At 31.5% G+C, this 13,406-nt stretch overlaps 1 protein-coding gene across 1 annotated transcript; it reads left to right on the forward strand.

The window, feature by feature from the left end:
- The first annotated feature begins 2,637 nt into the window (after nucleotides 1-2,637).
- LOC126655764 (proteasome subunit beta type-5-like) lies at nucleotides 2,638-5,534 on the forward strand. Its single transcript, XM_050350057.2, has 8 exons — nucleotides 2,638-2,734; nucleotides 2,872-3,014; nucleotides 3,092-3,221; nucleotides 3,303-3,409; nucleotides 4,226-4,360; nucleotides 4,438-4,541; nucleotides 4,888-4,988; nucleotides 5,074-5,534. Exons 2-8 carry the CDS (start codon nucleotides 2,901-2,903, stop codon nucleotides 5,199-5,201), a joined length of 819 nt encoding a protein of 272 aa, XP_050206014.1. The 5' UTR covers nucleotides 2,638-2,734; nucleotides 2,872-2,900; the 3' UTR covers nucleotides 5,202-5,534.
- The last annotated feature ends 7,872 nt before the right edge of the window (nucleotides 5,535-13,406 follow it).

Here is a 13,406-nt window from a genome sequence, read left to right on the forward strand (position 1 = left end):
CCTGAAGCATAAAATTGACCTTTATTTATCTAACAAAAATTCAAAAAAGTTCTTCAAACATGGTCAATTTAATATAAAAAGTTAATCTAATGAAAAAAAATTAATTTAGAGAATTTTTGCCAAATAAAAAAAATCAATTTTATGCTTTAGGGTACAATTGAAATGAAAAAAAAATAAAAAATAGGGTAAAATTGATTGATTTTCAACGTCAGAGTAGTATTGAAAAGAGGATAAAAGGTTGGAGTTTTTTTAAAACATTAGGTCATTGTCCTCGTGAGTTCAACAACTCGGACTTTAGTCCACTCTATTACTTGTAGCGATATGTATACTTGCGATAACCTTCGATTATCAAGGTTTCTTTTCTATTAATATGGGTATTTCATTTTTGTTTTTTAGCAGAGATTAAGGCTGTATTTTTTGCTGTTATAAAAGCAGCGGACATAGATTTTCAATTTAAGTGTGATTCGTTCTATAAAGGTGATCCTTTTTAAGATAGAGGACATGCAAATTCCCTGGAAGTTAATAGTGAAATGGATTGCTTGTTTAAAGTACATCAATAAAATTTATTTTTTGGTTCCTCATATTTTTAGATAAGGCAATGGAGTGGCGAATATTCTGACTCATCATTCCATTCAAGGTTCGATTTGGTGGAATCACCCCCTAATTTTTGCAATAAAACTCTGTATAAAGATTTTTTAAAAAAAGGAAAGGTTCCGAATAATCTAACTTCTCCATTTGTTGGATAGGAAGTGTTGAAGTGACAAATCATTATGTTTATGGGATATATGGTGGTTTATGGTTTGGACAGATTTAGAGTTTTGCTTCTGCAAATTGTTTTTTTGGGTTTGGTTTGCCATTCGAGGAGATAGATGAAGGTGGTTGGTCTCGTCGAGCAGGTGAGATACCTCGAGTAAAATCAAGATTGTCCTGCATTTTTCTTGAGCTTACCTACCCATCTCGTTGATCTGCTTCGTTACTCGTCAAGTTGTTGCAAACTTATCTGTTGTTATTGGTGATGTTTGTGTTGTTTTCTATTACTTTCTGCTGATGGTGTTGTTCTCTGATTATTTTTACTAGTGGTGTTGTGTTGTTTATTGTTGCTTCTGGTGTTGTTTTATTGTCATTGATGGTGTTATTCTTCTTCAATCGACGACTCTGTTGTATTATTATGAGAAGTGCATGATTATTTGATGGTTCATGCAAGTTCAGCTCTTCATCAGTTGGTGCCTACTGCTATTGCTAATGTGTGCCGTCTTAGTTTAGCTTTTCATTATTGAATTAGCTTCATTTTGTTAGTAGCTTCTTTGAAATTGGTGTTTTAATTAGTTTGTTTACTTGTTTTGTACCCGAATTTGGTTTTCTTTTTCTGTATTAATATAGGTAGCAAGGAAAATGATGCATTTGCTATGAGGGTGTTAACCTAGTTGAGATATTCAGGTGCAATCCATGATTTCTTGACTATAATTTCAAATAAAATAGATGAATACGTGTGTGAATTATACTGTATATAATGGGTGTCAATTATTCTCTTTATTAACAACTTTTTAATATTTTTAGATGATAACACGATCAGCTCAGGTGTTGTAGTATCACGTAATTTTAAATATCGGTTCCACCCCGTGTAGTGTGTTTGTTATCGGAAAAATTTTAAAAAAATTATAAATAGCATTTTTTTTTGGATAAAATCACAACAAAAAAAAAACTCTTAACTTTTAAGTATATCTTTTAACCTAGAAATTTCATATTTACCTAAAAAACTAAAACATAAATTTAATTTTCAAACTTTTAACTTTGCTTACAAAAGGTATATTATACATTCCTAATAAATGTATCGCTTATGCATAGCGTTCAAAGTAAAAAAAAATTGTAGATATTAAGGTATTATTTGAATCGAGGGTTTTTAAAAAAATTATAAATAGCATTTTTTTTTGATAAAATCACAATCTAAAAAGATCTCTTAACTTTTAAATATATCTTTTAATCTAGAAATTTCATGGTTACATAAAAACCTAAAACATAAATTTACTTTTCAGACTTTTAACTTTGATCATAAAAGGTATATCATACGTTAATGCAGAGTGTTCAAAGTAAAAGAAATTGTAGATATTAAGGTATTATTTGAATTGAGGTTTTTAAAATCTATAAATTTTGGACAAGTCATGGATTTAAAATTTATAAAATATGAAATACATTGATTTATACATTTCGTTGTTTATATTGAATTTAAAAACTATGGATTTATAGAAATAATTAAAGTTTAATAAAATCCATTATCCATACAAAAATGATCAATTTCAAATTTCCAATTTAAGAGGTGAGATTTTAATTGTAGATTTTCAGAGATGAAGGATTTTTCACAATCCGGAAATTGTCGTGCTATTTTGATATCGGTGTGGATAATGCAAAATTTATGAATTTTGTTCCTCAAAAATCTCTCAATTCAAACGGCTACTAAGTGAAACATGAAGCTTCTAGTGATGATATTTTTAAAGACATATTTTAAAAAAAATTAAAACCATTTTTCCCTAAAAAAACAATTTTTTAATTTTTTTTAAGAAATTATAGATGGAAGCATTGGATCGAGCAAAGAAAGGGCCCAAGTCCATAGGCTTAAAAGTGAAGCCGAAGTCCAAAAACTCTTGCCCAGGGAACAAGTAACCTTAATTTTCTCTAAATACAATTCTTGATTTCCTCTTTTAATTTAATTCTCGATCTCTTCTCCAATTTCACAACGGTATGTGCAATCTCATGTTTATTTGTTTTTAATTTTTACATTTAGGTTAGTTTTTGATTTCATGTTTTGAACTGAGGATTTAGGGTTTAACATTTTCTTCCATCAGATGTTTGATTTAGGGTTTGCTTTTACTTTAGGTTTTGAAATAATTAGAGTGGACTAAATCATGAAGCTTGATACCAGTGGATTTGAATCAAGTGCACTTTTTGGAGGTAGCAGTAATGAGATGGTTAATGGGTTTGCGGCTGCCCCATCTTTTGAGCTTCCGGTTACTACTGATGTGAGTCTTAGTTTTTTAATCTTTTGAGATTGAGAAAATTTATGTGTTTGAGCTGAATTGGATTTTGTTTTTGTTAGTTTGATGGGTTTCAGAGTGAAGCTAAACTGATGCTGAAGCATGCCAAGGGGACAACTACACTTGCTTTTATTTTTAAACATGGTGTTATGGTTGCTGCCGATTCTCGAGCTAGCATGGGCGGCTATATCTGTATGTCGTCCTTTTGTTCTGCAATTTCGTATAATCAATTGTTGTTTTACATTTTGTTATAGTATCTTCCTGTTTCTTCAGCATCTCAGTCGGTGAAGAAAATTATCGAAATCAATCCGTATATGCTTGGTACTATGGCGGGTGGGGCTGCTGACTGCCAGTTTTGGCACAGAAATCTGGGAATTAAGGTAATTAACTTCTTTGCTTTGCTTATGTCTTCCTATGCTATGTACATGTTGGCTACATTAGAAAGTAAAGGAAGAGGTTATATTTAGAAATTACTCTGTTACACTTAAAGTGGTAGCTAATATTCTCAACCAAAACTTATTTGTTGTATGCTTTCTGCGTTATGCGGCAACTGCAGATGTGGTCACTGTATTTTTGCTTGGATAGGTTTAGTTTTTTCGGTATAACTGCTGCATGTTTTAAGGATAATTTTCAAGATGGTGAAGGTGAGTTATTGTCATCATTTATATGCCTATTTATGTGGCTTTAGTACCACTACTGAGAGCACACTAGACCTCTTGGGCCAGAGTTGTTTCTTGAACAGTTTTGAACTTAGGATTACACTGTGATCTGTGAAGTCATAAGACAAAAATATACATGTTTTCTAACTGATGTGTACTGTGTACACTAGCATTCACGTGATTTTGCCAATTTTTAGACCTTAGACAACTGCTTTGCCCAGTGTATTGTGTAAGCCTGCTTCCAAAACCTTTAAAATATTGCTCGGTTTAGTCGATGAAGGAGTTAGTGTTGCTTTTAGGATTACGTTTTCCTGTCCCTTCTTAAGATCAAAATGTTTCTTTTGAGAAAATGTGATACTTGCTGGCTGATAACCTGGTATGCAAAGTACTTTGGTGTCTTCACATGCTTGCTACTAGCTGTTGCATAGATGATTATGGCATTACCCTTTATGCTTCTTCTTTAAAACCTTTTTGGGATATCTTTGATTTTCATTGACATCTGTTACACAAGTGTTGATAATTCTTGACATTACTCAGTGTCGGCTTCATGAATTGGCAAACAAACGTAGAATTTCCGTCACAGGAGCATCAAAGCTTCTGGCCAACATACTGTACTCCTACCGTGGGATGGGTCTGTCTGTCGGCACCATGATTGCTGGATGGGATGAAACGGTAATGAGTGCACATATTATTTTATAATGATGTATCTCAAATGCTAGTTATATATAAGCTCTGTTTTCTTCCTGTAGGGTCCTGGACTATACTATGTTGACAGTGAAGGAGGAAGGCTGAAAGGAACACGATTCTCTGTTGGATCTGGTTCCCCATATGCTTATGGTGTACTAGATAGTGGGTGAGTGCTTAGAGTTTTTCATAGTATGCGATTTGAGCCTTTTTCATGGCTAATAGTATTCAAGCCTCTAATTTAGTCCTTGTTTCTCAATGAAATAACTGACGAGCCCGCTTGAGCTGTTTGAGATTCCTGATGGCTACACAAAAGTTCTATATATGACAAATTTGAAAATGGCAAGATAAAGTCTAGAATAAATCTTTTTTCATCTTATATAAACGAATTAATTTCTAATGTTGCTTTATCAAACAAAAGTCTAGCACCGCTTTGAAAATGATATTCGTAATCTCGTCTTATAATTTGAGGTGATGTGGTTAATCTTTTTGTTGACCAAAATATTATACTTTAGGTACAACTTTGATATGCCTGTTGAAGAAGCTGCAGAGTTGGCTAGAAGAGCTATTTACCACGCTACATTCCGAGATGGAGCCAGTGGTGGAGTTGCTAGCGGTATAATTTTTCTCTTTTTTGTGCATTTGCATGCATACAGCCTGTTTAATGAGCTAATCTAAATTAAAAATGTATCTGGAATCAGTTTATTATGTTGGACCAAATGGATGGAAGAAGCTATCTGGTGATGATGTTGGAGAACTCCACTACATATACTATCCAGTTATGCCCAGTACAGTTGAACAGGAAATGGTTGAAGTCGCTGCGGCATAAAGAAACTTCAACTGATAGGAATTGCCTGCAGTAGCTTCAAGCTATCGGTGCTTCTCAGTTTATTGCCGGAACAGTTTGCAGGTTGCTGTTGTTTATAGTCGATGATGCCGTGAGTACGATGTTGTCTATTTGTTTCAGCCTTTAAAGAAGAAATAACAAAGGAGAATTTTAGCATTTTCATGCAAATGTTTCAGATCATTACTGAACTTTCTTGTGGTCTTGTTTTTTAGTCTTGCATGGGAGGATATGTTGGCTTCGTATGTTGCAGGTGATGATGTGAAATCAGATATTAATTAGGCAAAATGATTTTATATATTTATAATTTTTTAACCATTTTTAAAAGTCTGGTCAATTAGTTTTGAAAATGTAGACAAATATATTTTGAATGTATCTCTGATGCAACGTTGATTGTTTATATGGATTTATTTATTTTGTTCAGTAAGAATAAAAGAATTTTATAATTTTGATTGAATTGAGATTTTGGTATAATTGTCTCAATTCATAAAAAGTTTATTAAATCATTCTTTTTTTGTTAAATAATGGTCAAAGTTATATACATGCAAAAAAATTCAAATTGTTTTGTATTTTTGTAACTTTTTTTTGGCTTAATGTTTTAAAAAAATCCCGACCTTTTATTTTCTTTTCAATCCTATTCTGACGTTGAAAATTTGTCAATTTTATTCCATTTTGTATTTTTTTTATTTTAATTGTACCTTGAAACATAAAATTGACCTTAATTTATTTGACAAAATTTCAAAAGAATTCTTTAGAAATGGTCAATTTAATATAAAAAGTTAATTTAATACAAAAAGAATCAATTTAGAGAATTTTTGCCAAATAAAAAAGGTCAATTTTATGTTTTAGGGTACAATTGAAATGAAAAAAATACAAAATATGGTAAAATTGACTGATTTACAACGTTAGAGTAGGATTAAAAAGGGGATGAAAGGTCAGGGTTTTTTTAAGACATTAAGCTTTTTTTTTTAATTTCAATTTCTTTTCTCCATTGCAAATATATCTAATTCAATATCATTTTCATTACCTCAAAATTAGAAAAATTGGGGAACTTAATTAAATAAAAGTGTAGTTGGAGAACTCAATTATAAAATTAAAAAAAAAGGATCCATTTATGTGTTTTGTCATAATGTAGTTTGAAATTTAGGTCGAACCTAGGGGTATAACTAAGTCAAGTGGATTAGAAATACTAAGAAGCTCGAATTCGACTCGAGTCTAAAATTTAAAATTTAAAATTTGACTCAACCTCGATTGACTTTTAATTTAGGAGTTCAAGCTCGAACTCGTTAAAGTATATGGTTAAAATATTTGAGACACGAACTTGACTCAATTATCTATATGAATATTTATATTTAAATTTTAATATAAAAATTAAAAATAATATTATAGATATATAATTGTTAAGGATAAAGTATAATTAATTAAAATTTGATTAAGCTCACTATCTTGTTGACTCGAGTATTTTAAAGTTTAAATTCTGTTCGATAATTAATCCGAATAGCTCAAAATTAAGATCAACTCGATATTAATCGAATCAATTTTGAATATTTTTAAGTCAATTTTAAATAATTCACGAGTAGACTCGATTTTTATTTCGCACCCAGTTGAATCCCATTATATTCTGTGAAAGAGTATTATGGCAAAGCTACTAAGTATTTTTGTCGGTCTGCACTTGTAGCCGAAGCTCTGGCTCTCCGAGACACAGTCAAAAGCGCAAACTGCTTTCTTTGGTCTAAGGTGGATTGCGAATCTGACTCTTCCGTTGTGATTAACTGTTGCAATCGCACCAATGAAGAAGTCCCGTGGGATATTCAGTCTATTATCGAGGAGATTAAGGATCTAGCTACCAATTTTCAGTCATGTACTTTCTCCCACATTCATAGAGAACAAAATGCTGCTGCAGATGGGTTAGCAAATGCCCCTATATTTTATGTAATGAAGGATGGTTTAACCACCCTCCTCCTGAGCTCATCAATATTTTGTACATGGATTTATCTCTTGATTAATGAAATTATCATTCTGTTCAAAAAAAAAAGCCAAGGCCAAAAACAACTAAAGCCATCTAGATATACGGGACAAACAAACACCCGCAATCATCTAAAATGTAGTCGACTACTCCCCGAGGCATATTATCGTAAATGACCAGTCCATTTCATGACGGAACCGCAGTTAGCCACACGATCCGCACAACAGTTACCTTCTCGATGAATATGAAAAATACGAATTTGCCAGTCTTGAATCGAGAAGTTTCTGATAGCATCCAACAAGCTAGAGTTATCATTTGTAGGATAACCGTCCGTAGTGAGTGCATCTACAACAAACTTGTTATGCATTTCGAGGATGACATTCCTAAAGCCTTTGTTGCAAGTGATTTCCAGCCCGTCGAGGACTCCCCATAATTCTGCCTGGAGTACAGAATAATGACTTATAAATCTACTGAAACCCAACGAACGTACTGCTCCATCAGTGTTGATCTTCAGCACTTGGGAAGGAGGGTGAACCCAACCTATCAAGTGTTCCTTCTTGTTATGCAGCCCTGGATTGGCGAGAATGGCATAGCGCGATGAGCTTCGCTAGTGTACTCCACATTGTCAGTTATTTTTTGAACAACTGAATCTGAGCTACATTTCTCGTCTTTAAACATGAAGTTGTTGCGCTGATTCCAAAGGCTCCAACAAGTAATATACCTTATGATTAAATAAGATTACTTTAGTTTGATAGAGATTGGCAAGTGTAATGGCTTTTCTCATACTAATAGGAGAGTCAATATGATAGCTCGTATTCTAGTAAGGATGACCTTTAATACGGTATATAATTTTTCTATGTGCGTGGAGAGTGTTTCTTCAAAATACAATGGTTGATAACTTGATTTGCAGTTTGATTAATGAAACTTTTTCTTTACAATAAAAATGGAATAGAATCAACATTTCAAATTGAATTGAAAAACAACCAATAACCTAAATCTAGTGAAAGAAAAAAATAATGATTATGTATATTAAAATGAATATATATATTTAAATATAATTATATAAAAATGTCTTTAACTTATCCAGTTATTTTAATTTTGGATTTTTATAAAAACTAAATGAAATCCAACCTAAACTAAAAATTGAATGATTAAAGAGACAATCTGATCTTTAAATTAAATAATTTGCTTTCAGTTATTTTGTTTAATTAAAAACAATACTATTAATATTTGGTTAAGAATAATATTTTTTTGATCAATTAGAAATAATATTTTTAAATTAATTAAAAATAAAATTAGATGAACCCGGCTTTATATTTATTTATATTATAATTTTGTTTTATACTTACATAAAAATTGAAAATATTATATTCAATTAAACTAAAATGACGCCCCCTGAGTGAGTCCTCGTCACCAAAAAAAAAATGACGCCCCCTGAACTTGTGACACGGAGTCATCTTACTCAATTTATATTTTTTTGAGCAACTAACCCCAAAACTCTTCATTTTTGGATCAAATAATCCATAATTTATATTTTTATTTGGCCTAATTATTTTAAAAACCCCCACCTTTTAACATTTTTTTCATTTATACCCTGACCTAGGAACAATATTCATTTGTACCCTTTTTTTGATTTTTCGTTTTCATCTCTACTCCGAAGTACTAAATTGATCTCTTTTTTATGTGCAAAAAAGACTAAAATAATCCTTCATATTTATCTACTATTTTAATTACATATTAATGTTATTAATTGTACAAAAATACCTTCTTCTCTAAAAAATTCAAAAAAAATAAATATTTAATTTATATTAATTGATATATAATTATTTTAAATTAAAATCGTAAAAAATTTAAAATTTACATAAAATTAAAATAATTTATATTTTAAAAAAAAAAAAATCGGGCTCCTCTCCGAAGCACGAAAGGAGGAGCAGCTCAACTCCTCCTTCCATGGAAGTAAGGAACATCTCGTTCTTTCCTCCCATGGAGGAAGGGGCGGATCCGCTGGGAGGAAGGAGCAGATCTGCTCCTTCCTCCCATGGAAGAAGGAGAGCTCCTCCTTAACAGGTTTGAAAAATTAGAGGAGTATGATGGTAAGTTAAAAATATTTTTTTAAATAATTTAATTTTTTTAATAAAATATTTAAATAATGAATTATATGATATATTTGAATTTTTTTTAAGTTGGAGAATTTATTTGTATTTTCTTAAATAAGAAAAAATATGGTATAATCCTTCTATTTAGATTATTAGCATTTTAATCCTTAAATTATTTAAATTGTCAATTGTATCTTTTCGGGATAGAGACAAAAACGAAAAATAAAAAAAGGGTATAAATTAATTTTTTTTTTAAAAAATTAGCGGGTTTGAAAAATTAGAGTATGGTAGTGTTGGCAAATAATCGCAAGTGTACGATATCGCTCAAGTAATATAACTTGGAAGACCAAGTATCGATCCCACAGAGACAATGGACTTAATCACTAATTTCAAATATTCTTTAATCGGCTAGCTAGAAAAATCAATAGGGTTTTGTAATTTAATTAAACTAATATAAACTGAAAATAAATAATAAAATAGGGTTTAAAACAATAAGATTAAAAAGTTCAAGGATTGATAATCCCAAATAAATAAGCAAAATTATGGAATAGGATTTCTTAGTGATTTTATCGCGAATCGAGCTATTCTAAAGCACCGAATCCCGCCCTCTCAAGCCTCAAAGATCCGAATAAAATCACAATCTAATTAACTAACCAATTATTAACTCGCTCTCACGATATTAAAACTGAATTAAATAATCAAATTATAATTATGAAGCAAACTCAATGACTACCTAAATTCCAACCCGCTCTCACGGCGTTTTTCTCTAAGTTCTTAATTATCTATGTCTATTTAATTAACAATCTCTCAATTAGTTAATTAAACACAAAATCATGAACTAAGTAGCTAATTTAATCCAAGCAATAAGATTAATAATTAAGACACGAATTAACACTAATCCATCCAATCCAAGTAATTACCAATTTATAAGTTCATATCAACCCTTGAACAAGGGTTTTAGTTACTCATAATAAAACTGAAACAAAACAAGAAGGATGATGAAGAAGAAAGCATAATTAGAACAATAAATACCGGAGTTGTCAATTTCGGAAAGAATCGTCTTGATTAAGCTTGAAATCTTCAACAATCGTCTTGCAGAAACTAATTATAAACTACTTATAAACTGCTGAGAAACAGAAAACTAAAACGCTAATCTAAGAGAAAATAATTAAAACTAATGTATTCTAAATTATTCTACATATTAAATTGAGTCTAGTACAAGGTCTTTATATAGTAGGAGAAGTTCCGGAGTCTTCTAATTCGTATTACAAATCAATTTGTAATAGGAATTGTAATTGTAATTGGAGGAGGAATTTCAGTCCAATTCAAAGTCTGCTGCACGCGTAATTTTCTTCTTTCCCGTTCGGGAAACCATAGTCCCGTTCGTGACATGCCCAATTTTAACACGGTTCCCGAACGGAAGCCTCGTTCACGTTCGAAAAAACTTAAACCGAGAGCTTTGAGATGTTGATTTCTTCTTGAGTCCCGAACGAGACAAGGCCTTCTCGTTCGAGACTCATGCTCATTCTGCATGGTTCCCGTTCGTGAAACCTTTGTTTCGAACGGGAACAACCCATTTTTCTCAATCGCGTTCGTGAATCTTCAATTTCTTCGTCCGCAAGCTACGCTTTTACTCGTACACGCAATCCACCATAAATTTGCCCTAAATAGTCGTTTTTCACCTAATTTCCACTGAAACACTAACAAACACTATTAAACGTAAAAACGCCAAATAATGTATAAAAACAATACTACACATGATGAAAACCGAGTAAAATCGACCCTAAATATAGGAGTAAAATACTCCTATCAAACCTCCTCACACTTAACCTTTGCTTGTCCTCAAGCAAGAAATAAATCTTACTCTACAAAATATGTTAGAAATCCTTAGCATATAACTTAACAATAAATCAATCAAAGAAATCCCCGACCCTATGAATAATATGAAAAACAACCTTCTAAAACCGACAACTAAATAATGATGCAATCAAATAACAATAATAATTTTATGACATAATTCAATATAACAACGGTTACTAACTCATTAGTACAAGGTCAAATTGAATCACACTTCAAGCTTCACTATCACTTGCGGGACATGGAAAATAATCAATTTTTCACTTAGGCAAATCATAGCACAATTTAGTAAAAACTAAGCTAATGGCATCAATATTTCAACAAATAGGGTATATAACAAAGAAAGCTCACAATTGAAAACATGAATACTCACCATAAGCTTGTTCATAGTCCCGGACTCCGCTACTTGATTCGGTAATCAACAAAAATCATATGGTCTTTTATTGGGTTGTAATGTGGCTAAGGTAAAGGGTAGGTAAAAAGGTTAAACAAAGGCTAATTATCAACTTAATAAACTATTTATTACTACTATTAACTTCTAGGTTGATCTAACTCCGGTTTTGCGTTTATGTGAACTTATAACTTTCTTTTCTTTTTGAATTACGCTCTACTCATTGCTTTTTGCAATCTCAGAATTTTTTTCTTCTTTTTAGCTATTACTTGCAAATTTTTTAACTCTTTTTTTTTTCTTTCAATCTTTTTTCAAGGCGCAATCTTAATCTTTTAAGCACAATGTAGTTCACTTTCTCTTTTCACTAATCTCGAGTTATTAATCACCTATATTCATCATAGTCATAACAAATAATATATCAAGTTGATAAGGTAAACAATAGAGGTAAAACATAAAACGGTAAATGGTAAAATATGGTAAAAACAATAAAAAGGCTTAAGGCTCAAATTGGTGTAATCTAGGGGATAAAGGGTAGTCTATTTAAGTTGTCTAAAAGAAAGGTTATACCTAATTGCCATAATCATTTAATTGTTGAAAACTCAATCGTGTAACTTTGAACGGACACCGAGCAAGTTCTAGGAATAAAACACGAAATCAACACTCACAACAAGGAAATTAAGCTCAAAACTCTCAAAAGTGTGTAGTGTCATGCCATAAACTCAATTCCTACAAGAATTATGCTACTTATGCCAAAAGTTTGAAAACGACTATACAAATAAACAATCGACATGTCATGAATCCGCATCAAGTTATTCAATTATGTTTCAACGATTTGAACAAGTCTAAATTTTGAATTCACCCTTATTTCATCGGATTATGTCAACGAATTATTAAGTCATTAAACAAGCATCGCTTATCAATTGTCAAATTAAGAAATCGCGTTTATACATTCATTGATTTGGGGAAATCTAAAATTGACAAATTTAAAAGATAACACCAAACCAACTAACACTTTTTTCATAATTGAAAGACAAAGATTTAAAGCAATACAAGGCATTTAAAATAAACTACTAACATCCTAAAACACCCTAATACTATCTACTAAAACACAAAAACACAAGAAAAACAATAATAATAAAAAAAAAAAACTAAACCTAAGAAAACATAAATAAACAAACAATAATAAATAAATAAAAATCCTAACTAAACGATATGTTTTTCCTCCATCCTCACACTATTTCATGCAATGTCCTCAGTGTAATGAAATAAAAAAAAAATTGAAAAACATGAGTGTAAGATGAAAGAAAAATAATACCTCTTGGGATTGCCTCCCAAGTGCGCTTTAGTTAGAGTCTAAAGCTTGACTCTTCGCGTAAGGTTGCTAAAAATACAACCTAACATGAGGAAGCCGTCTTGGTAGCATTTTCTTCCTCTTTTTCCTTGTTGGCTCCTTCAAGAAAAACTCGGATGATATAGAGTATGCTTGTACTCTATAGTAGAGAACATGAGGAGTATGAAGCATATTCATATGTTTAGTATTATTTCCATCATACTCGGAATCAAACCCTTCTAAGAATGGATCTTTGAAATCAAAGGTTTTATTGAATTCCTCGTAGAGTACTGTAATACCAAATTGCTCTCCACTTTCATTATTTAAGCTCATGAATGTTGTAATTGGGTGGAAAATCGGAGTTTCAAGTTCACCATCCTCACACTGTTCTTTTTCGACATCTACATGTACCTTTGTTGGATGATGTCCAACTAAAGCATTGACATATGGAATTTCAGCCATCTCATCCTCACTATTGATCGGCACATCGTCAACTTGAACCACCTCCGTAACATGCGGATTGTCAAGTGATTTTCCGCTTCGAAGCTCA

The sequence above is a fragment of the Mercurialis annua genome, linkage group LG7 (genome assembly GCF_937616625.2).
Source record: "Mercurialis annua linkage group LG7, ddMerAnnu1.2, whole genome shotgun sequence".
Classification (NCBI taxonomy): Eukaryota; Viridiplantae; Streptophyta; class Magnoliopsida; order Malpighiales; family Euphorbiaceae; genus Mercurialis; species Mercurialis annua.